Below are 26,110 nucleotides of genomic sequence, written 5' to 3'. Positions count from 1 at the left end.
TACTCCAGATCTAGAGATCTTCCACTGCAAATGAATGGCGCTTCATGCTCAAGCCACCACCGCCCACCCATAAATCAAGCGACCATATTGATTCAATTGTATTTTTACTTGCATTTTTTCTTGTATTTTGCAATTAGTGAATGATAATAGAATGATCAAATTGTTAGAATATGACTGTATGACCGCTCTTACCATGTGTCAGTGAGAAGCGGCAATCTTACAAAAATAAAAATAAATTCCAGACATCATTCTGTGTTGCTATGGCCACAGCCAAGCAACCCCTCCTATCATATCACAGATAAGAACATCCATTGATGGTTGATTCCCGTGGGATTACGGCGGTGCGGGTGACAGTAAATGAGATGAGAATATATCGCAGCACTGGGAAGAATTTAAATGTAAATTATGAATGCGGGAAAAATTCAGAGCACCCTTCAGAAAAAAGTTTTTAAAAAAAATCTCTCTCATGCTTCAGTAATAGATTGGCTTGCAGGATTTGCATTTATCATCTGCTCTTTGTAAAATGATCTGGTAAATAAAGGGATACATTTTCCAGTAATTAACCTTGAGTGGAAACCAGCTTGCTACGCGGATTCACATCATCATCATCACACAGCATCTGAACAGCATACTTAGCATGTTAATTATTCAGGAACCTTCATTACAAATGTGTTTCTAAATGTGTCCCTGCGCTCCTCGCAGCTCAGCATTGCCCATCCAGATGCAAACTTTTTTCAAACTTTTGAAACGTGTAGTATCTTGACTGCAGTATGGCTGGGAGCAAAATGTTACCAAATGACAAACTGCCCAGAAAAGCAACCACATAATTTTGCTTGAAGGTCCGCTAGGTTAATGCTAACACATAATGGAAGACATCACAGACGGGCTAAAAAAAAATTATCATCTGTGTTGCGGTGTCAATACCCACTAAGCAGCGGATATTTGAATACAAAAGTTGGAGGAACACAAACAGACAATATAACATTACATTATAACATTCACTCAATGGAAGCAAGACTGATGAATTAAGCTGATATTAACAGCAGCGCTAAAGAAAAACTACAGGAATTAAATCATTATGTACAGTACTTCCATGTTGAATTCTGTTGACTGCATGATCATCCTACTCGGCATCACAGCCAACGCAAGCAAGCGATCGATAACCTGATAAGGTGATGTCATCCTGAGGGCTTGCTAATGAGCTTGAGAGCTGTTTAAGAAGTCCAGAGCAGTTGGAGCAAAGAACCCCTTTCACCTGAAGATTTGTGATGAGGGCGGGGCCTTAACCTTCACTCGGGTGGGACTATTTGAAAAGTGCTGTCAAGGCAAACAGCGGGATAATTGCAGTGTTTTTTTTCTTTTGGGACCAGACATTGAGATGCTCAGCGGACGGCGGCGAGCGATGCTATTTGCCCGGCATGTCCCCCCTATTGTGAGGAGACAAAAGTAAGCGATGCGAAAGAAGCGCTTTTGATTTAAACAGCTCAGGCTAAATGTCAGCGGCAATTAGTTAACAGTGAGGTAGCAGGGTAGCCTGCTGTTTCTGTGGCCTTTGAGGGATGCTTGACTTTTTGTACTTGTTGCATACACAAGAAAAAGAAGAAGAAGTAACAAGAACTATTTGGCCTCATTATTATTAGTGCCAACTTCTTTATGTAGGTTTTAGTATTATAACCCACAGTGGCAGCAGGATAGACTTGTGGACTTACACGAGAGTGGGGTTGCAACGTGCAAGTAGTGTTAAGTTTGCCAACAAAAACTAAACAAAAATAATTTTGTCAACACATATTTTTCACCTGGGCGGCACGGTAGTCGAGTGGTTAGCACGTCCGCTTCCCAGGTCTGAGGTCTCCGGTTCGAGTCCAGGCTCGGACCTTCCTGGGTGGAGTTTGCATGTTCTCCCCGTGCCCGTGTGGGTCTTCTCCGGGTACTCCGGTCTCCTCCCACATTCCAAAGACATGCATGGCAGGTTAATTGGGCGCTCCGAATTGTCCCTAGGTGTGCGTGTGAGTGTGGATGGTTGTTCGTCTCTGTGTGCCCTGCGATTGGTTGGCAACCAGTCCAGGGTGTCCCCCGCCTACTGCCCAGAGCCAGCTGAGATAGGCGCCAGCAGCCCCCGCGACCCTTGTGAGGAATAAGCGGTCAAGAAAATGGATGGATGGATGGATATTTTTCACCTGACTAAAATTAGACTAGACTAGACTAAAACCCTCATTAATAAACAATAACTGGGACTAAATCAGAATGCATTTCCGTCAACTAATGAACACGAGAGGAAAATGTTCTTCACTTAATAAAAACTGGTCTAAAATCTATGGACATTTTTAGTTCATGAACAAAAACGAGACGAAAATGATATGATTTTGTGATTTTGTAAAATCTTGTCTCTGCTAATCTGTGACGTATGTGACATTGTCATGTGACAGCACAAACTTATGGGACAGAAAGGAGGTGGATTGACGGTGAAAGGTTAAAAAAAAAGAAAAAAAAAAAAGAAGTACCGTACATTATAGTTATATGTTAATATTAATCCAACAGCTATAATGTTAATGCGACCGCTCACTCATGCTGGCTAACTTACTAGCTCATAGCATGGAGCCACAGTAGCCACTGTAATTGTATGTGAAGTTGTTTTTCATCAAAAAGATGAGGAAATATTATGTGAAATGGTTTTAGATCCGAAAAGGTTCAATATAAACTGCTGACAAAAAATATACAGGGGTAAAATGGTTGTCCTGACTAAAAACTAGACAGTTTTTGTTGACTAAAACTAGATGAATAAAATTAAGTTTTCTTGGACTAAAATAAAGAGTAAAATTCTAGATTTTTAGTTGACTAAAAATGGACTAAATAAAAATGAGATGAGGTTGACTAATTGTGATAAAAACTAACAAGCATGACTGAAATTGGACTAAAACTGAGACTAAATTTAAGAATGTCAGACAAAATTAACACTAGGTGCAAGGGCACAATTACTTGCTCACAGACACTTTTTCACAAATAATTGATTTTAATAACAGAAGATTGACTTGATTGCTTAATTTCCTCCAGTATTTGCAGGTGATAGGACTGAGCCCTGCCATGAATAGCCTGTAGTGGGTAGGGGGACCGGGGCAAGTTGTATCAGGGGTAAGTTGTCACATTGCAATTTTCTTCTCCACCACAAGGGTGCAACAAAAAAGTGGAATACTAGTTTTCTTCGTATAAATGGTCAGGGGTTGTGAACTGTCTGAGAAGAGAATAGCACATTGTGAGCTGAGATGGGTGCAAGTTATCTGTTTTGCACAACCCAAAGTAAATGTTTTTACCTTCATATATTTTGAAACAGGCGTCGTACATAGACAAATTCTAGCAGCAAATCATGTGGACTCGATAGAGGAGAGATTCAGGCATCTTGTCACGTCTCAGTCACTGCTCTGTTTTAAGCTAACCTTGAACTAGAGTAAGTATTAGACAACATGGTAGTTTGGGCAATTTGCCTCAGTCATTTTGGGGATTGTTGTCACATATGCAAAGAATGGGCAAATGAAAAATGCACCTCTGGCAACTCTGTTTACTTATGATAGAATTGTTCTTCATATGATGAGTCTGAAGAATGAGGAATTTAATTTGCTAGGTTTTGTTTCATTGATAAAAATTGATTTTCCAGTTGTTGGAACTACAGTATGCCCACATGTCTGGACTAGTTTAAGTTTCATAATGCACCATCCATCTATTGACTAAAATGCTTTAATTTTTTTTATTATTATTATTAAATTTAATATCAAATTTCCAGTATAATGGAAGCAAATCAGGCATTTGAGGCTGAGAGCTATGACGTATATGTCAGCAGTTCCTCAGGACTTTAATTTATTTCATAATATTTTATGTTAAAGTTTTCTCAATGGCTATAGTAAATTGTCAAGATCAATGAGAAACAATTTCTCTGGCTGTAAAAACAAACAAACAAAACAAAACAGGAGAACAAAGATAATTTTGATAATTTAGTTAAATTAGTGACAACTTACCCATAGGTGGGGAAACATGTCACATGTTCACTCCCCCTATTTGATGGCTTATAACTCTGCACTGACACAAAGTACGAAAATGACATGAATACAAAAAAATATACCCAAGACTTTGGTCTTTCATCTGGTGAAGAAATATATCAAAGTATAAAAAGTGATACAACCAGCCCCGGTGTCCCCTATTACAAGATGGTGGCCGAGCACTTCAAATATGAGATTCAGTTTGGATTGATTTATTCGTCCATGATGACAAAGAAAAAATAATTAGCAAAAGATCAGCAACATGCATCTAGCATGTGCCCAATCATGAAACACGCGGACTGAGATAGACCGTCTGAATTGACCCGGATTGATGGATGAAAACCTGCGTCAGTCGGTGCTCAGTCCATGTAATTTGTTGAGGCTTTGAGTCATAAAGCACTCGCTGAAAATACGGAAGCACTCGCCAGAAGGTGGGCATCCGTCAATGATGAGCTGAACGGTTTTATTCAGCTCTATCACAGGTTCATCAATAGTACTGCTAACAAGCTGGTACACACTTTTGACAAAATAATGTTCTGGCACTCACAAGGTTTTGCTCTTTGTGTGTTTTAAAATAAGGTAATAACAAGACAATGGATCCAGACATGATTCTGCATGCAACAAACCGGCAGCAGCGGCTTATACAAATACTTAATTTCAAACTAATCCCACGAGCTGCGTGATTACAGGAAAGCAACGTCGTCGTGTTCTCTGCAGGATTTAGCTCAAAGTTAATTTACTCCAGCGTGCCGTCACGCCGCTGTTCATTTGCGAAGCGACTCCCATTGCGTCTTCTCCCGTCGCGTAAATGTCAGACGACCTCTGCCTGCCATTAATGAAATCATTTGGTCGTTTTGGAATCAGCGTGTCCTGTGTATTGTTTTAAGGTTTGAAACAGGTTTGGCCTGAAGGAACACAGATGAACATATTAAATCATCCACATTTTTTTATTTTTTATTTTATTTTTTTTATACATCGTTGAAGATGGATAGAAAAACTCTCTTCATTAAATAATGTCCTGAGTTACTGCATCGCATTTTGCTACAGAGAAATAACTCTGTCAGGACTCGATGAATTGGTTTTCTCGATGAGGCAATTTTAGAGTCAGTGGAGTGTAATAAATGTCCACAATAGTGCATTTAAGAAAAAAAACTTGTCGAAGAAAAATGACTTATTATCCATTATGGGAGCACTTTTTAACTGCAATTTGCCAGTGAAGGGACTTTTTTTTGAAAGACTTTTTTGAAACCTCTTTTGAAATGATCTGTTTTGGTGTCACTCTGTGGACATCAAAAAGCTGCATAGACCATTTCTTAGTGACCATAATAGTTATAACTCCATCCATCCTACAAGCATAAAAAAAACACACACAAATACTGCTAATATTAGGACAAGAAAGAAGTAAAACACTAAGCCAGAACAAATTCATTGATATTTTATCATCATGTTTACAATGGAAAAAGTACAATTCCATCATTCCTTAAGAATGATCCTCCACACTCACCACAGTTTTAACGTTTACAAATGGCAGCCATGATCATTTCCTGAACAGATTGGGGAGCAAATATTTGTAGGCGCCCACACCACAAGATAATCTTTGCTGATTTTGATTGGAAGTAGAAAATCAGGCTCAAATTAGATCCGATTATTAGTATGCCCCAACAACTACACACCGTAGCTTTTTTTCCCGTCCATGTTGTATATTTGTAAGGAAGATTGAGAAAAGGATGAGCAGCGGGTGCTGCCAATCGACAGCTACGTTTCTTCAGACAACACTCGGATGGGTGTTGACACGTTTTGACTGTAAACTCGCATTTTCGAGTCTCATCATCTGTCAGACGAGGCGGAGAAGAAACAGTACAGAAGCGCAGCCTCCGGTGCGACACATAATTTTGTTGTATAATGTCACAGGGTTTTTTTTGCAGAGTGTGCAGAAAAACGCTGTCAGCTCGTTGAGATCCTATAATCTGCGCAATAGCAAGAAAGTTAGGAGATATCCTTGAAGGTGCTTCATTTCCACAGGGGCCTGGCAAGGTTGCTGATTCTCGACGGTTGATTTGAATTTAAAGAGGACTGATTTATTGTGAATCACCAAGGGACTGTATTCTCTGGAAGCAGCTGGCGATTAGGTGGCAGCGCAAATGGTGCACACGCAAGCACGACAAGACGGATTTGGGCTGGATACGCATAGTGGACGTACAGTACGGCTGCTACGTGATTTGCATAAGAGCAGAACAAAGAGGCTGGCGTGTGTTTGAATGCAGAGGGAAATGGCAGCAAGTGTGAAGACAGGCTGCAAGTGTCTCTCAAGCAACACTCGCTCATCAATATGCACATAATTGCTCTTCAGCTTCGCCAAGTCTCCCCGGCTGTTAATTGTTTTTCGCAGCTCTATTATTGACTTGACTTGTTTTACTTTAAGCTTGACCAACTCCAAGTGAACATGCTCAGAAATGCTGAAACAAAATAAAATAGCTTTGTGTTCTCAAAAAGAAATGTGCAATAATTCTCAGTCTCAATTAATACAGTACATTTGTACAATTCAGTTGTATTTAACTTTGAAGTACAATACATCTGCAAATAATCTTAGAACTTCTTTTTAAAATGTTTTTCATTACATTTTTACTTAAAGGTATGGTCCAAAGAATTTGTTTTGACCTGGCCAGGACGTTTCTGGGCGGAGACTCAAAGTTTTTCTTTCCTTTCACACTATCTCTAAGGAGCCCAGACACCCTGCGGAGGAAACTCATCTCAGCCGCTTGTATCCGGGGTCTTGTTCTTTCGGTCACGACCCACAGCTCGTGACCATAGGTGAGGGTTGGAACATACATCATCTGGTAAATCTTTTTTCACCACAACAGACCGATACAGAGTCCGCATCACTGCAGAAGCTGCACCAATCCGCCTGTCAATCTCCCGCTCCATCCTGCCCTCACTCGTGAACAAGACCACAAGATACTTGAACTCCACTTGGGGCAGGATATCATCCCTGCTGCTATCAGTGGCATATGCAAATTTCGCTGTGCGAACGCCCGCTCTTGATTGGTGGGCTGGTTTCACACTCGTTCCTGGTTGGCTGCTTCCTCAAGCGCCAGTTTTGAATGTTGTATTTACAAACAGAAACGGAAAAAACATACCTTTAATTTGGATGCAATAAATTTTAATTCTCATCATAATGTGAGGTTAAATATAGCTGTGATTAAAAACAATACTAAGCCTAGAAACAGTTGGGTCACAAACAACCTAATTATGGGTCAAAAAAGAACTGGGTCAGTTGCATGTAATTTTTAAAACGTTTATTTATTTATTTATTTATTTATTTATTTTGTACAAAACAACCGAAAAATTGGAGTAGGTTGGTCCCTTTTTGACACATAATTGGGTTGTTTTTCACCCAACTCTTTTGTTTGAGTGGCAACAATTTCTAGAAGAAGAAGAAACTTGGTCAGAGGTTGCCAGCGGAAGTGATTTGCATGATATTTTAGACAGTTTGTTTGTTTGTTTGTTTGTTTTTTACAGTTTTTAGACATTTTCCCTGATGCAACCACACATTTTCTGTGGTTGGGCTGCCACCCTAACTACCGCAACCTCAGTACACAACTCCATCCATTTTCTTAGACACTTTTCCTCACAAGGGTCACGGGGGAGCTGGAGCCTATTCCAGCCGGCTTCAGGCAGTAGGCGGGGTACACCCTAAACTGGTTGCCAGCCAATTGCAGGGCACACACAGACGAACAACCTCTCACACTCACAAGCACACCTAGGGACAATTCAGAGTGCCCAATTAACGTGCAATGCGTGTCTTTGGAATGTGCGAGGAAACCGGAATGCCCGGAGAAAACCCACACAAGCACGGAGAGAACATGCAAACCCCACCCAGGAAGGCCGAAGCCTGGACTCGATCTTACGTGCTAATCACTCATCCACCGCCCATAGTACACGACTTTAAAAAAAAAAAAAAAAAAAAAAAAAAAACTTCAGCTCTTCTGCCCACCCAAATCCAATCTTGAATCCAATATGCTGGACGAAATATAGGTAGACTGATGGGGTTTTTTTTTTTCCAGGGCTGACACTGATACCGATTAGTCGTCAAGGGGGCTGATAACCAATATTTGAAGATGAAATACAGTTTGAGAAAAAGGGAAAATATTAGTGTCAACATTTTCAAAAATGAAAACTCCAACTCTTAACTTCACAACATGTTTGCTTTAAAATTCTAACAAAACGTTCTGGAAGCTCCAGGATGATCAGCATATCTTAGAAAGGTAAATGAAAACGTAAACAAGTTAAATAGCTTCCAGAAATGTTGTACAGCAAGTAAAAGTGTCCAAAATGTCAAAATAACAAAAATGTTAAACTTTCACTTTTCTTTGTTTTAATTACAAATAAGATGCAGAGTTCTCCGGGTCAACAGCATCTCTTATAAAGTATAAATTATTATAAATGAAAATTAATTACCTGAAGTTAACACAGCTTTAACTTGATCTCTTATTGGCCTCTCTCTCTCTCTCTCTCTCTCTCTCTCTCTCTTTAATGATGCAGATAATAAATCCGCCAGCCAACAATTGGTCCCTAATAATAATTAACCCAAGATTGGGTAAAAGTAACTCACTCTGCTCAAAATCCACAGCTACCTAGTGAGTGCATGGGTTACAGGAAAATTAACCAAGCAAGCATTTTTTTTTTTAGTGTGTAAATGCATTTGAATGGGTGCTTTTACTATTTTAGCTTTACTTTTTTCTTTTTTTACACAAGCAGGATATATTTTTTTACTTTCTTTTTCTATTATCTTTTTTTCCTGCCTATATAACAAAAGCAGCGTTTCAGTGTCATTATACTTACAACATGAAGACTTCAGAGATCAAATTGCACTATAGGAAATGCTTGACTCCCGCCAATTAGGAGCCCTGTGATGACGTCATTTTTTTTTATTTTTTTTTTTTTTTTTATTTATAATCATAGGTGGGTGAGCATCACCAGAAGAACCACTTCCAGATCCACGATGGAGAAGGAAGGTGGACTTTTGTGGACTGTGAGCGTCCACTTTTACTGGGATTCTTTTTAAGACGGGTCACTCCAGTAGACCACATGTTTGCAGCACAGTAAGGAGGAGGGGGAGAATGGTGATGATGAAGACGAGGTGTCGGAGAACGGGTCCAATGGAGCGCCGTGCAGAAACTTGAGCCCCCATGGAGACATGGCACAGCGGTTCCTCTCGTCCGCCTTCATGCTGACCGTCTCGCTGTCGTGCACTTACCTGTGCTACACGATCATCTTCGGCCGCACCACCGTCATCTCGGGCCGGGCGTACGAGGGGAGCCGATGCCCGCCGAGCCTCAACGCGGCCGGGAAGAAACTTCTCGCTCAGTCCGAGCAGTGTGCCCGGCTGCGGGGGGTCCGCGCCGCCGCCGCAGCCCAGACCGGCACCGCCGGATCCTCTCCTCCTCCTCCTCCTCCCTCTCCTCCGTCTCGCTGGGTGAGAAACTCAAGTTTGGCGCAAAGGTACGGGAATAAAAAACTCCCAGGCGTCTTGATAGTGGGAGTGAAGAAAGGAGGAACCAGGGCGGTGCTGGAGTTCATTCGGATCCATCCAGATGTGCGCGCGCTCGGAACCGAGCCGCATTTTTTTGACCGCAACTACGACCGAGGACTGGACTGGTACAGGTGGGCAAAATAAAGTCAACTTCTGCCTTCAAACAATGTCCTTTATTCATCGTGTATTTGCATAACTTCTATTGTGTTCTACACTCTTGCTGCTTTTGGGAAAACTGGGAAATTGCTAATGGGCCATTTTCTAGCCGAAATTTCTATTTGGAAAGTCGGCGTATTAAAATGCAGACGTCACGTCATATACACGTGAACGTCAATTAAAAGTGCAATTAGAAGAACATTCGACTATAACAGCATAAAATACAATCCAAGTGAAAGCCTCTTCTTCTATGCTGCACATCTAGGCTCTAAAGAAATTGGAGTGCAACTCCAAGTGCGTGTTACAATAAAAAGTACAATGAAAAAATAAATAATAGAAAAACTACATCAGTAGCCTACTAAGTCACGCCTAAATTATGCAGTTGAATAGCTCTAAGCAGCGGAACAATGTTATATAAAGTTGTATGAATGACATCAACTGTGTACTACTCGGCTGTTTACTTTAAAGTCTCACACGCCTGATGATGTTCAATTTGCAGAAAAGCAGAAATGCAGCATTTGAGAAAATTGGGAAATTGCAGAAGTGCCATTTGATAATTTGTTTTTGACAAGCTCTTGTAATGACATGCATACCCACAGTAATGTAAAACGTCATTTTCATTCACAATTTCCATCATTTTGTTGAAGTCCAGCAAGTATTGCAATGCTGCATTAAAGTAAACTGGGGAATTGGAAACATACAACGGAATGCTGCTCAGAATATTTGTCAGGATGAACCCGTGAAAGTCAATACGCAATATCAACTTTTTATGTACTGTGGGATCTCTAAAATGAACTTGCCCCACCAGTTATACAATTTGGAATGTTTCATTTGGTCTACTCCAACAACAAGCATTAAAGCTGCATTCGAGAACACAGGGGAATTGGAGCATAGATATATGGATAGATAGATAGATAGATAGATAGATAGATAGATAGATAGATAGATAGATAGATAGATAGATAGATAGATAGATGGATGGATGGATGGATGGATGGATGGATGGATGGATGGATGGATGGATGGATGGATGGATGGATGGATGGATGGACAGACAGACCAGACCCATAGCAAATGTGAAACATCAGCTAATGTCTTTAGCAGCTCTATAGTGACATTGCACAGCTGATCAAGTGTGTGACTTTGCTGTAAAGATGTATTTGGGAAAACTGGGAAATCAGAATGCACAGAAATACCACAAGCCACCCCCATCAACCCAGTCCTCACTTCTTTCTTTGGATTTTTGTCTTCTTTTTTTGGAATTTTGTCTCAGGTAGAATATCTCTCAGCTTTGAAGGAATTTCGTGTGTTTTGCGAGCAAGTATACAAGTCCAAATGAAGGACGTCAGGCGAATATGAGTGTGCAGACTACAAACGAAGGCGTTCAAACATTCTGGGCGTCATGTTTCATTATGTTTGATGCTGGAAAGCGTGCGCGCCAGCCAGTCTTCTGGAAAACGCACCACAGTGCAACAAGAACAAGACAAGTGCTAAAGGCTGGAGTGGTGATGTTTATGCAAGAAAAAACAAAAAGATTTCCATGACAGCCATCAGGAGTCAAAATGAATCGCTGGGCAAGTAACACGTTTGTGGTTTGACGGCGTCATCTTTACTCAAATCCACTTTAATTGACACTTTAATTTCAGACCCTCACGGCGTCTCTGTTTGATGAATGACTTGCATAATCAATGACCAAATATGTCACCCATTGATTTTCTCTCAACTACAATTTCTTATTTTTTTTTAATTTGATTTCATTCTTGACCTTAGGATCAGATGAACTGACAATACAAATCAATCACAGCTCGATTCACTGCAATTACATTATACTCCAGTTATATACAACTCTCGTCTATAACGACATGGTTGACTGCAATCGCGATACCATTCACTCCGTTTACGATAAACCACTACTACTGTACTCTAGTTACGATATGGTCCACTCCAATTGTGGTAGGATTCACTTTAATCGCGATATGATTCCGAACAATCACGATACAACTGTTACGTGATTTGATTCAGTACAACTTTAATGATACATTCACTCCAATCATAGATCATGTAGTTCACCACAATTATTATGCAATATGATCAATAACAATACCATACAATTAAAGTTGATTCATCCCAATTACGATTCGATTTACTCCAATCATGATATGGTTGAATGATGATGTGATAAGATTCATTCCCGTCACGACTTGGCTCAATCCAATTAAAATGTGATAAGATGCACTCCAGCGATACAATGCAATCAATTAAGACGATTCAATGAACTGTCATTATGTTGCAATGTGTGTTATGCTAATTAATATGATACGATTCACTCATGTCAATCACGCTACGGTTCAATCCAGTTGTGTTATGATTCAGTTCGATCATGATTTGATTCATTGCAATCATGAAGTGGTTCACGCCATTTAACAGTACAATTCAATTCAATCACAGTATGGTTCACTGCAGTCACAATATATAATTCCCGACAGTAACAATAAAATATAATTCACTCCAATTATGAGTCACACCAAATGGGATTCAACACAGTCCACTCTAAATGCATTCTGATTCACTTCAATTATGACACAGTCCAATCAATTCAAATTACTTTACAATTCCCTCCACTTATTTGATGTAATCACTCCAATTACGATCTAATAAGAGCACCATGTCTTTGATTACACCAACTTCACCTTTGCTCACCACCCTGGTTAATAATGCAGAATCACCGTGAGTGTAATGTGCACTTCTCTTCACTTAAACGAGAACCATCTCACTTTCTGTCCTCGTCAAGCTTTTTCTGACGAGTCCCCTGCCAGAGCTCCTTGCCTCCCGGAGCCAATTAACGCGGACCTTCTGAGTATTTGTTACCACGGTCTGGACTCACACAACTTTGAACACTTTTTTTTCTCAAGGAAGTGCATCTGAATCAAGTGAAATCAATAGAACTGAGAGAGAGGTGCCCTTTAAAGTCTCCGAGTTGTAGTTTGATCTTTTTAGGGTGGAGGAGGCAGCGGCGTGACGGAGACACGGTTTTGCAGTTTGGCGTTGTGAGCTTGATGCAACAGGCTGCAGCAGACTTAACTGAATAACTGGCAAGGGTCCACGGAATAGTGCATGGTGGTCATTCTTCAAATTGCTGACAATTAGTTAAATGCCCAGTAAATTCATTACAAATCATAATCAGAGGGGGATATGTGTCAATCTACCATCATAATTTCCAATGATTTGCCTGATTAGGAAAAAACAAAAAAAATTGTCAAAAATACAGTATAATACATAATAATAATAATAACAACAATAACAATAATAATAATAATATTATTATTATTATTATTATTATTATTATTATTATTATTATTATTATTATTATTATATTATTATTATCCATCATCTGAACCACTTATTCTCACGGTAATGTCATAATTTAATAGAATTTAAAGAATTAAACCATTAATGCAACATATTTTTTTTGCTTCAATTCAATGACCATTTTCTTTCTAGAATCTGATTTCATATATATATATATATATATATATATATATATATATATATATATATATATATATATATATATATATATATATATATATATATATATATATATATATATATATATACATATATATATATATATATATATGCTTGTGTTTGTAATTAAGTGGGATTTTATTTTAATCTACTGTCTTGTGTCTATTATTTGGCACAAAAATCTAATTGTGTTTCCATTGTTTTTATTTTGCCATATACTGTTTGTGCATTTTCATAAATTCTCTGTATCATTTATAATATTTGTGTATTTATAACAATTTCTTTTCTACACTTTTTGCTCTTTTTAGTGTCCGAGATATGACATTTCCATACTATTTCATCTAGAGATGTAATGAAATCCAAACATCATGATACAATATTGTCACAATATGAAGCTCACGATACAGTATTGTGAGGTGGTTGGCGACATTTAAAAAAGGTTAAAAGTATTGTAAAAAAAACAAACAAACTGGTTTTGTACATAACAGCATATAAAACACCTACAATCTCTCATAACACTTGTACTTTCTTGCTAATATAAGCACACATTGAGTTCCTCCACATATTGACTCGCTTCACAAGCATATTACGTTCCCCTTCATCTGACAATTAGCGTAGATTTTAAATATAGAAGGTTCAAAACATCCCTAATGAAAATTAAATTGCACTAAAAGAAATAGCCACCAGAGGGTGCTAGAACTGCACAAATGCCAAATCAACCCGACTTTTTTTAACAGATGTGTTGCTTTTAAATATCGTGAACATGACAACGATATTGTGGCAGGTTTAATACCACGATTTTGCCCTTATCTACATCCCTAATTTCATCTGTACACCTCATATTACAGTTAGATATCCTAATCCATTTTTGCCCCATGTAAATCACTTATCCCTACATTGCTGTATTGTAATACGATCACTATATCACATAGTAAGTTCCTCATTGGTTCCCATCTCTAGTAGTGTGACTACAACAAATAGTCCATGTATGCTTGAATGTGCTCCTACATGTACTGTATATCACTCGACAGCGGGAAAATAATGCCAATCCAGCAGTCAGCAATACTACCATTTCTTTTGAACACTTCCTTCTTCCTCATTGATAAACCGACACAACCTGCCTGAACTCTTCCTCCGGTGTCCTTTTACATGCCCAACATCCAAGCCGCGGGTGAAGCAGGTCAATATGTGGCTCGACCTCAAAATACCCTTGACTGTCACATTGCCGGAGGCTGTACAGTAAACCCGGTTGTGAGCCTGTGCATCCTAACGTTGCTGCTGCTTCTTAAAATCACCGTTTATGATGGTCAAGATGAAATCAGAATGAAACAAATTTGATAGTTCTTGGCTTGGTGGTGTGCCATTATTTTGAGAACTCACCCTGTGAAATTTGGTCGAGATGTCTTTCATGAGTAGACCCACCAAAAGGTCTCAAGACGCCATATCCAAAAAGACACAGGAAGTCTGTCATTTTGGTTTGAAGCAGTCATTTCATCAGGAGCATCCTCTGATAGTTTTTAAAAATTCAGCCCCCAAAGCCAGTTTAACTTAGCAACATGAAATTTGGGGGGGACTGTCTATTATCAGGGGACCCACAAAAAAGAAACTATGCCCGAAAAACACAGGAAGTATTCGCATCTTGATTTGAATTAGTCATTTCTGTTAGCCCACACCTCCCTTCATTTGGAACTAAATTCAGACGCCAAAAACAGTTTCACTTTGCAATATAGAATTGGTAGGCATGTCTATTGTCAGTAAACCCTCAGAAAAGTCTCAACAAGCCACCCATGAAAAGATACCGGAAATATGTCATTTTGAATTGAAGGGACCATTTTAGGGTCATTTTGGCCATGATTTCCAGATGGTGTCGAAACAGGTTGCGGTAAAAACTGAGGCTGTCAACTAAAACTTGAGCAATTGCGATTGTTTGAATTTTATGAGCTTGACTTGATAATTCCGTTAAGATTTGATGCGGAATGAGCCGTTCAGGCCACCGGAGCCTCATCAGGAGATGGCCTGATTCGTTTTTCGTGCCGGCTGTTAATGTGACAGCTCTTCAAATGGCTTCAATTCAGTGTCTTATTGCTCAAGGAGAGCAAATGTCAGTCATTTCCCTCCACACTGCAAAGCATGAATAATTGTTATTCTATAGTAAGGGCCTCCGGTTTTATGAAGGAGCGTTTCAAGGTCAAGTGTGTTATGCCGCTTTATTTTTTTTTGCATAGCAGAACCAGTCTCTTTTTTCTTTCAACTTGCCTTTATCACTTTTTATCTGAGCTGAACCCTCCACAGTAAGAAAGTCTTGCATTTGATTCATGACTGGCCGTCTTTAGAGCTCTAATTTTAGAGTGATACTTTAATAATGGAGTAGCTCTTGACGTTCTATCTGTCATATCAGGAAGAGAAAAAAGGCAGATGCCTTTTTGTCTCCCCTCTTTCTTTTTTTTTTTTACGAGGTGCAGCAACTGAGACTGTGAAATCACTCAAGTTGAGGACATTTTCCTTCCGCGTTCAAGCTTAGTTTCTTTATTCCATTCACGGTGTGTCAGCTTTTCGGGGCATTTTGGGACAAATGGGGCATGATTCCTTTCCCGGTTTCCGATGGTGGAGAGAACTCTATTTGGACGGCCTGTGTGAGTGTGACGTTACTAATGTGACACCTGTGCCTTCCTCGTGGACACCTGTGTCTTCTTCAGCAGTTTTTGGCCCCAGAGCTAAAGAAAAGATTCAGGACAAAAAAGAAAGCCAATGACATCCCTTAAGACCTTGCCCCAGATTTGACTATTCAGTTGCAGATCTCAAGAGACGGGACAACCTTGATTTTTATTATTACTTAAACAGACAAATAGTTGTTGTCCAGAAAGAGACCAAGGCCATTCTTTCCATTTTGATGAAACACTTAACAATTTTCCCACACTTGTTGTGTGAACAGTCACCTTGCCAGTCATTTTTATTTTTTTTTTGCACCAGATTGTTCTGCTTTCCAGTTAGTTAAGCCAGTTAAGTCATTTAGTAGAATTGGGGTCGAAATCACAATCTTTGAGTCTAGGCAGTCCACTACATCCACTACATTAGGTTGCAGTGGAACACTCATTGTAGAATGCACAAGGAGTATTTGCACCTCCACAGAGGTGTACATACAAATATTTCATGGACAAATGATACTATTTATAGTCGCGGCGGAGAGTTGGGGCAGGGTTTAAAATAGTGTCTTCTTTCTTGGGGGCATAACAAAGAAAATGGATGCTAAATTACTGAACATGAAATGTTTTTACATACAATATGTATGTGGATGGAGTATGGTAGAGAAACATAATTACTTGCCATGAAACATTCAAGTCTAAAATCCACAAAAGTTGGGTGGGGGGGTCTAAAATCCAAAAGTCTAAAATCCAAAAAGTCCAAAGTCTAAAATCCACAAAAGTCTGAAAAAAAAAAGTCTCAATAAGCCATGGTGAAAAAGACACAGGAGGTCTGCCATTCTGTTTGGACATTTTAGCTTCATTTCCAGGGGCCGGAGATGGAGATTTTTGAACCATTGTTACCAAATTTGAACCTTGGATGGGTTGCTGTAAAGGAAAAATGTTAGTTTTCGTCATTATTTATGAGCAGTGCCTGGCAAAGATGTTTGATGATTCGCCATAAAACATGACACTGAAATATCAGGTGTGTGATCAGGGTTGGGGAATCCAGGACCACCAAGTTAAAAAAAAACACACAAAAAACAAACCAGTTTGGCTTTAGCCACAGTTGCTTCTACTCAACTTGTAGGTAAACCAGCTTGTCTCCACCTAAGTAGAAGAACACCAGTGGCTTAAGCCAAACTGTTTCAGGGTTTTTACTTTCTGGACCTGGATTCCACAACCCTGTGTGTGATTAAGGTACCCGAAAATCTTCATTAGTCTCCCCTACAGCAGTTACAGTCCCTCTTTATGAATCCTTGTTTCACTCCAATCCAATGATTCGGTATCATTTACAGCAACTGCATTCTGAACTGAACTCTCGGTTGCCTGGCTGTCTGGTTTTGTAACTCTCCGCATTGTTCGCTGTGCTCTCGCTGCATACATGAAGTGAGAAGACTACACCGCACGCTTTTAAGTTCAAGGCTTAGTGAAGTGACAGCCATTCATTCAGAGTTCATTGATTTTTGAAAATGATTTTATCCTTTGTGCTGGTCCACAGACTGCACCCTGAATGTTTTTTTTCCCCCCCATTTATTTATTTATGCACTTTGGATATTTCTGTTCAAGCAACATGAATGCCATTCACTGAATTGTACGACACAGTGCTGGCCAAAAGTCTTGAGCCACCATCGGATTTGATGTGTCAGCAATGCTTTCATGACCATAATGTAACTCGAACCGGTGTGGGCCAAAATATGGTGGCTCTATTTAATTGATTGAGAATAGCATTTGTTGCATCAATTTAACTGTCCCAAGTTGGTTGATTAAAATGTATTTATTAATTTTTAATTAAATAATTATATTTAAATTCATCCAGCCATTTTTTAAATACCGTGTTTCCTCACTAGGGTCATGACTCATGGGTGAGATGAAGTCTATGCTAGCTGACTTTAAGCGAGAGGTGTGGTACACTGAAATCTGAGAGCACGTTCTGACAAAAATGCAGAAATGGGACTGTTTAGAGTCTACGGACATTGAACCAGAAGGCAAGGCAAGTTTATTTGTATAGCACATTTCATACACAAGGCAACTCAATGTGCTTTACACAAGGAAAGACAACATTAGCATCAACAAACAGTAGTTAACATTCAGAGGACGAAGAGAAAATAAAAGTAGGTTACAAAATTTACTAAAAACAAAAAACAAAACAAAAAACATACATTGTCAATATTAAAACATTATTCAGAAAACTTTAAAAACATTTAGCAAAGTTTAAAATAATAATTAAAAAGGCAAAAAGAAAAACATGATTAATTAAAGCCGGTTAAAAGTCCTTAATCAAAGGTATGAGAAAAGCAAAGTTTTTAACCTGGATTTGAAAGCATTTACACTCGGGGCTGACTTCACTTCTGTTGGCAGCCTATTCCAACTGTGTGCAGCATAATAGCTAAATGCAGCTTCACCATGTTTGCTTCGAACTCTGGGTTCCACTAGTTGGCCCAAGTCTGTAGATCTCAGAGCCCTGCTGGGTTTGTACTCAATCAGCATTTCTTGGATATATTCAGGACCCAAACCATTTAGTGATTTATAGACGAGTAGCAGAACTTTAAAATCGATTCTACAGCTGACAGGGAGCCAGTGTAAATCCTTAAGTACTGGAGTAATATGTTCTGATCTTTTTGTTTTGGTCAGAACTCGAGCTGCAGCGTTCTGAATGAGCTGCAATTGTCTCATGTTCTTTTGAGGGAGTCCAGTCAGAAGACCGTTACAGTAATCTAGTCTGCTGGAGATGAAAGCATGGATAAGCTTCTCTTGGTCTGCTTGAAGCATGCAGTCCTTCAGTCTGGATATGTTTTTCAGCTGGTAAAAGGCTGTTTTAGTGATGAATTTAATATGATTGCTGAAGGTCAGGTCTGAGTCTATTAGAAGACCATTTGTTGTTATGTGTCGCTACTTTACTGCTGGGATTTGTAATAAGTAATTTTAATTTTGTGCTTTTGGTATTTCTGTAGCTTGTTCGAATAACAAGAGGTTAAATTAAAGAAGTACAGATAGCAGCAGGAAAGCTAATAACACATTTATTTGTTCTTTGATTTATGGTTGAAACATTTGCCTGTGAATGTTAACAACTTATTTCATGTCCAGATATCATACTGTGGATAAGAGAATGTTTAGTCACACCCACTGTAAAGCAAGAGATTACAACAGCTAATAATTCACGAAGCTAATGTTAGTATTCCCATTCATTTATTTACCATTGGCAATAGCATTAAGCTAGAAGAGCTTTTCATATCATTTCAAATATGCAAAAATGTTGTTTATATGTGAATGTGTCCAGTTGTAAATCATCTTAGATGGATAGGTAGCATATATTTATTTCATTTTTGTCCATGGAGATAATCTCACCATTCACACTCTTATAAATTGGAGTACTACTTTTAGTTGCAAAAGTGGTTTAGCTTTGTGTGTCCCAATACTTTGGTGTACATAGTGTGTGTACTAATTAGGTAAACAAGCACAGTCACCATTTTTTTGTGGTGTGAGTCGCTTGTTATTTCCAGTGAAGATGCACACTGTAACCGTATCACAGCATAATAGGGAGTCCTTGCTACTTTGAATTAAAAGACATCGGCGCCATCTTCCTCCAGAACAGTGTAGCTGTGTCCCAAAGGGAAACGATTGTGAACCCTGAGACACCGCGCTGCTGCAGCAGCTAGATAAATCGTGGAGCGACACAACCGCCGGGCGCTCTCGGAGGTCGCTTTTGTAGTGAGCGCTCATTAAGTGAGGGAGCAGCGGGCACTATGTGTTCCGCTCTTGACCCAAAGTACCTGTAGAAGAGCCTTCTCGGAGGCTGCGTGTTGTTGTTTGTTCCTTCTCGTTAAGAGTTTCACATTGGTACATATCACAAAGGGTAAAACTTGACAGAGGTGAGCAATGCATCGATTAATTAATGTGTTCTTTTCATATTAAGAGCTATCGAATTTTTAACATGAAGTAACTTGCGAATTTCTGCACACTTTGAAAATTGTACATTTTAATTTGTACATTTAAAACCCCTGGGCGTTATCTTATTTTGAAATGACTTGGTCAGAACCATCAAAAAGCCCAAAACGGGTCACAATAATGCCAAACGGTTAATCAGTCAATCCCAGCTGTCTTCGGGCAGTAGGCTGGGTATACCCATGAATATCACGATTTACCATCAGGTCCTGGTCCCTTACCCTTTTTGAGAATGGCAAAGGGGGGGGGGTCCATCCATCCATCCATCCATCCATCCAGAAGTTTCAAGGTCAAAGACATCATAAGTGCACTAAAGTGTGGATTCACACTCACAAGACACATTAGGTACACTTGCACAGTCTAATGGTATCCAATCCAAGAAGTGAATTACAAGAAGTCACTAGATTGTGTACCCGATGAGGTGTCCAGTATTGTGTAAGATAAACATGTAGTCTTTTCTAACAGATTGTCCAATGCTCACTTAAATGCAATGCACACAGTGAATGGATAATGCATTATTAAATAATAATGCCCCTATTAACAACCGCCTGTCATTGGACACTATTAGTTATTGAAAATTCTGGATGCAAATTTGTATATCTCATTAACAATTTACCACTAATTAAAGTAGCCAAGCAGGTGAGTACACAGTATGCAATTACAGCTCCATTCAAGTGTTTTGGAGCAGTAGCATTGTGTTAACAGTATCGAACGCATTGTCCTCGCCTCACTCAGGTTCATTTTCTCAGAGTCATTAAAATGTCACCACCGAGTTGCTAATGCATCTTGACTTAAACTTTAATTCACCGCCAACTCAGTGAGTGGGTGTGTGTGCGTGTGTGTAGTAAGAAGATAATTATGCAGAGCTTTTAATAAAATATGTGATACTTCTCAATACTTATGCAGTTTCAGTAATTATTTAGTTTTTGTGCCTTTGCATGTGCATACAAATCTTGTATGAAGATTGGTTAGATTGAAAGGCTGTTGCCTGCTTTGGTGGTTGTGTGTCAATCATTCAGTTTGTTGATCAATGGACATGGTTAAACGAAGGACAAGAGTAAGACATTCAATTTTGATGCGCATTTGTTTGAAGATTTTCCACACAGCAAATAAAGGGGGAGGCGGCTAATTATTCAGAGATGAGAAGTTTTTATTTTTGAGTTGAATAGTCGGTTAGGTCATTTTCAGTCAGTCAATCTGTCTGTCTCACAGTAGGTAGGTCTTTTTTAGTGTTAGGTGGTCAGTGTGGTTTGCGGTTGCTTTCAACAGTCTGTGGGTCAGTTAGTTGGTCACTTCATTGATCGGACAGCCAGTGGTTTGTTCAGTCAGATTTTCTGTCGGTTTGTTAATGAGTTAGTTGGTTACTTGGTGGATTGGTCAGTCAATTAATCAATTACAGAAGTTTGTAAATCAGTGGCCCATAGACAAATTCTAAGTAATTAGCCAGTCAGTCAATCAGTCTGTGTTTGGTCTGTTTGTCAGTTAGAAAGTTGGTATGGTTGTAGGCTGGTTGGTTGTTCAGTCTATGGGTTAGTTAGTTTGAAAGTCAGTTGGTTTGGCAAAGTGACCCCATGCCGCACGCTAAGCTGTGTGGAAAAATGAAGTTTCACTCTGTGCCACTGCGCAGCTCCAGATTTAATTTAAAAAAAAAAAAGTTCTAAAAATAACCTCGTATATTTATCCGAGTACTGATCTGGAGACAATGTCCAATTAGCAACGAGTCAGCAACCACGTGATTGGGCCCGAATTGCGATCATGTGATCAGATTGGGACATCCTTATGCACTTCCTAGCCAGATTTAAGACAAAAATTATATTTTAAATATGTACCAAAAAAAAAAAAAAAGACATACCGGCCTGTAAATAGTGAAAATGCATTTATATGTGACCCCTATTGGAATGCATTGGGAAAATGTGTTGGTGTTGGGGGCCGGGGGTTACAAATAATTGGTGACTCTATGGCTGCTGAAGCAAAGAGTATGTGGGGGTGCACTGTAGTACAGGCAATATGCTTATAATCCCCCCCACCTCCATTTATTTATTTTTTTTTAATTATCAGCGGCTTGTTAAAGACTGTTTATAGCCTTGGCGGTGGTCTTAATACCATAATACCTCTTCCATTTGAATACAACCTTTGTGATGGACATCATTTGTCTCGTGTTCACAGTGTGAAGTAAAGGAATGCAGACAGTGCAGTACAATAATGTAGTGTGTGTTTCTAAGTACCGTAACTTGTCAAGTGTCGTACTATTTAAAGACATACCATCTGTGACCTTTCACACTGTCAGCCCTTTTGTGTATTTGACAGCTTGCAGCCGACACCTTCCATGCCACGGTTGCAATCGTCACCACAAACGTGCGCACAAAGCCTGTGAAAAATGCCCGTGAGTTGTCGATTGCTCGGGGAAGAAGGCGGAGTTCTCATGAAAGATTAATTGTTTGCTCTTCGGCCCCCGAGGTTCGGGGTCCTCCGACGACTCGGGATGAATAAAGCAAAACGGATCGATAGCGGTGAGACTTTCGAGGTAACCTATGGCTAGAGTTTGAAAGGTTAGCTTTTAATCGAAGCCTGCCCACACTCATAATGAAGGAATGTCATCTTTAATCATCCACACTGAAGCACAGCGCTGTAAGAAATGGCAAAACAATTCGTTGACACATTCTGGTATGACAAAGTTGTCACTTCAATTTCAACTTTCAATATTTGTAATCATACATATACTACTCAAAAAAAGTTAGGGTTATTTGGCTTTCAGGTGAAATTTCAGGATGATTAAAAAATGGACTACAACAGGTGAACTTAATTTGAACCTTTTTAACCTAATCTTTTCAATACACTTCAAAATGTTAATTGTTGTTACATTTTTTGCTTTACATGGACTTTTGTAAAACATATATATATATATATATATATATATATATATATATATATATATATATATATATATATATATATATATATATATATATATATATATATATATATATATATATATATATATATATTATCCTATACTGTCAGACTATCAAAATAAAAGCAGGCCATGAGTGCACCACATGCTCAAAGATAATATGACAAAGAAGTACTTTAGTACATTGAAAAAGCTCACAATGAGCTTCTTTGGCCCTCTCAAACAGTAGCTTTCTTCTACACCGGGCTACTACTAACACCACATGGCTACTATCAGCAACTTTGCATATCAGCAAACTTGTTTGCCTCCCACAAGCAGCTCTAGCATTTCTGAGGATTATCTGATATGCCGCTAAAACACTGAGCTCAAGTGGACTAAGTAGCCATCAGCTGACTTAACCAAGATGGAGACGCAGCAAGAGCGGGCTACATGCTAAGCTGAAGCCTAGCCCCACAATAACACTGCGACCCTGTTACTAGCCAAGGTCCTAGTCTCTCGACAAAGAGATGGATGAGCTGATAGCCAGGATAATATCGTGTTAGGGACTTCTGTGCTCTGATTTTTCGGAAACGAAGAGACAACCAAACGTGGTGGAATATTCAGATATTCAGGTGATGGAGAATGGAGAAATACTGCCAATGGACAATGAAGTGCAGATAGCGAAGTGCATAACTTGGAATCTACCAAAGGAGTTCAATGTTGTGTTTGTGCTGGCTATTTACATCTCATGACAAAAAGACTACAGCGCCAGCTCGACTTTATGACAGCCTTTGTAAAAACGAGACTACAAACCTAGACACATTCGTTGTGGCACAAGAGTTGATCCAATGTAACCTTAGAACTGTTCTTCCAAAGTCTCTTTTTTTGTGTGTGAATATTGAAGGATAGGTGAATATACAGGGTTGTACTGTATACCTTGGTCTGTAGTCTACTATTATGGAGGACCAAAAGTGCCAACATAAAATAAATAAATACACCATTAAATAATTAAATAAAAGTGTCATTAATTAATTAAATGTGTAATGAATTAATTAAATTCACTATGATTACATACATACATATATATATATATATATATATATATATATATATATATATATATATATATATATATATATATATATATATATATATATATATATATATATTCTGTACAATACTTAGAGCCGATTGGACAATGTGACATCTTGTGCGCGCTTGTTATGACCAATCACGGCAACGGATAAAACTCGTCTTTGGTCTCGTCCTATGGGGAAAAAAAAGCACAAACATCTTTACTGGATAAAAACGCACGAAACGCCTGTCGCTGTTCAACATTCAACAAGGAAATGGTGATTAATTCTGCGAGAACAGAATTAATTGCAGCGTTAGGATTGTTCATTTCCCCCAGCGTTGGCGCTTCCTCGTTTTGTCAGCGCTGCATCTCCCACCCTAAACAACGCCCGATTGATCCGACCTAAAAAAAAAAAGGTCGGTTGCAAACAAATCAGTGGGAGAAGTACAAGATGGGTCATGTAGTATTTGTGAACAAATACCGCGAAAATTCAGCTTGCTGGCAAGGTTAGAGGCAGTGTGGACAGATTTTTTTTCTACATGGGGAGGGGGGGAAATATTTGGTTTCAAAAATACCCTGCTGCATGTGTACAAAGCCTCAATTGAAAGCAGCCCACGGTTACAAAATTGAAATGACTTCTCGGCTCACTAGATGGCGCTTGCGGCCCAGGCCCAATGGTTAAGAATCACTGGTAGACTACATTATCTAATATGACAACTACTTCTCTAAACAACTTGTTTTATTCTGTTTTCCCCCTCAAGGGGGCTCATGCCACGAACACTGGACAGTCAGATCACGCTGGAGAAGACCCCTAGCTACTTTGTCACGAGGGAGGCGCCCCGCCGCATCTCCAGTATGTCCCAACAGACCAAGCTGATCGTGGTGGTGCGCAACCCCGTCACCAGGGCCATCTCGGACTACACGCAGACTCTGTCGAAGAAGCCCGATATCCCGACCTTTGAGGAGCTGGCCTTTAAAAACAGGAGCCAGGGCGTCGTGGACACTTCTTGGAACGCCATCCGCATCGGCATGTACATCCTGCACCTGGAGAACTGGCTGCGCTACTTCCGCCTCTCGCAGATGCACTTTGTGAGCGGCGAGCGGCTCATCACGGACCCGGCGGGCGAGATGGGTCGCATTCAGGACTTCCTGGGACTCAAGCGGATCATCTCAGACAAGCACTTCTACTTCAACAGGACCAAGGGCTTCCCGTGTCTGAAGAAGCCGGAGAGCAGCGGGCAGCCTCGCTGCTTGGGGAAGTCCAAGGGCAGGACTCACGTACAAATAGAGCAGGAGGTCATCGAGCAGCTGCAGGAGTTTTATAGACCATTTAACATCAAGTTCTTTGAAACGGTCGGACAGGACTTCAAGTGGGACTGAACAGAAACCTCTACTTGGCTAATTACTTTGCCTTGAAACCCCTTAAAACTTTATTTTATCTGCTTGACAAAATGAGCTAATCTAAAGACGTGATGCTCAAACCAACCAGGGACTGAATGTGTCACGACAAAGCAAGCAAGTTCTACTTCAAATACAAATAATTGTTCCTCAAATAACTGAAATCTTTTAGTTGACAAAATGAGGTCATCCAGTTGTATTTACAGGAACAGTTACAAACCAGAAATTAATGTCATGCACAAGCAGGAAGAATTTAAAATACATTGCCATTAAAGTGCTGAAAACTTTAAGGAACATGCACAGTAGACAAAATGAGTATGATCTCATGCTAAAATCAGACACTGTACAGGAATAGTAATGAACCATGCTGTGGGATTGAATGTGCTACATAAAAACTGGAAGTTACTGTGTAATTAAGTGATGAAATAAAAATATGAAGCTGTGGAATATTTATGGAAGGGGTTTGACAAAATAAACAGATCTGGGCATTTGTGTTAATCGTTGATTCAATTCGATGACGATGCTCACCTTTCGCCGGGTACTTCCGCATATTTATGACGCAAAGCCTTGCAAAAATACACGGAATGAAAGGGACCGTCTGTATTCACTCACTCCGATCGACGGACATAAACCAACAAAAGAACATGCCATGGAAATTAACGTGTCATACTCATAGTGTCATAGGAAATTTGATGAAGTGCACTCAATTGGAAATATTTTGTTCTTATAGCACTTAAAATTTGGGGGAAGATGGATGTTGACAAAACTAGTCTGATCTCATCCCAAAACCAGACGGTATGGACAGGAAAGTGTCAAACCATGCATGCTGTGGAATGGAATATGTCAAGAACACGTTGGGTGTGTTCAGATAGAAAT

At 39.4% G+C, this 26,110-nt stretch overlaps 1 protein-coding gene across 1 annotated transcript; it reads left to right on the top strand.

Annotated features, from left to right (window-relative positions):
• Positions 1-9,038: 9,038 nt before the first annotated feature.
• On the top strand, positions 9,039-25,685 carry hs3st2 (heparan sulfate (glucosamine) 3-O-sulfotransferase 2). The gene is made up of 2 exons (XM_077499558.1): positions 9,039-9,692; positions 24,598-25,685. Exons 1-2 carry the CDS (start codon positions 9,226-9,228, stop codon positions 25,214-25,216), a joined length of 1,086 nt encoding a protein of 361 aa, XP_077355684.1. The 5' UTR covers positions 9,039-9,225; the 3' UTR covers positions 25,217-25,685.
• Positions 25,686-26,110: the final 425 nt, after the last annotated feature.

The sequence above is a fragment of the Festucalex cinctus genome, chromosome 1 (assembly GCF_051991245.1).
Source record: "Festucalex cinctus isolate MCC-2025b chromosome 1, RoL_Fcin_1.0, whole genome shotgun sequence".
Taxonomy (NCBI): domain Eukaryota; kingdom Metazoa; phylum Chordata; class Actinopteri; order Syngnathiformes; family Syngnathidae; genus Festucalex; species Festucalex cinctus.
This window is presented reverse-complemented; position numbering and strand designations above follow the sequence as displayed.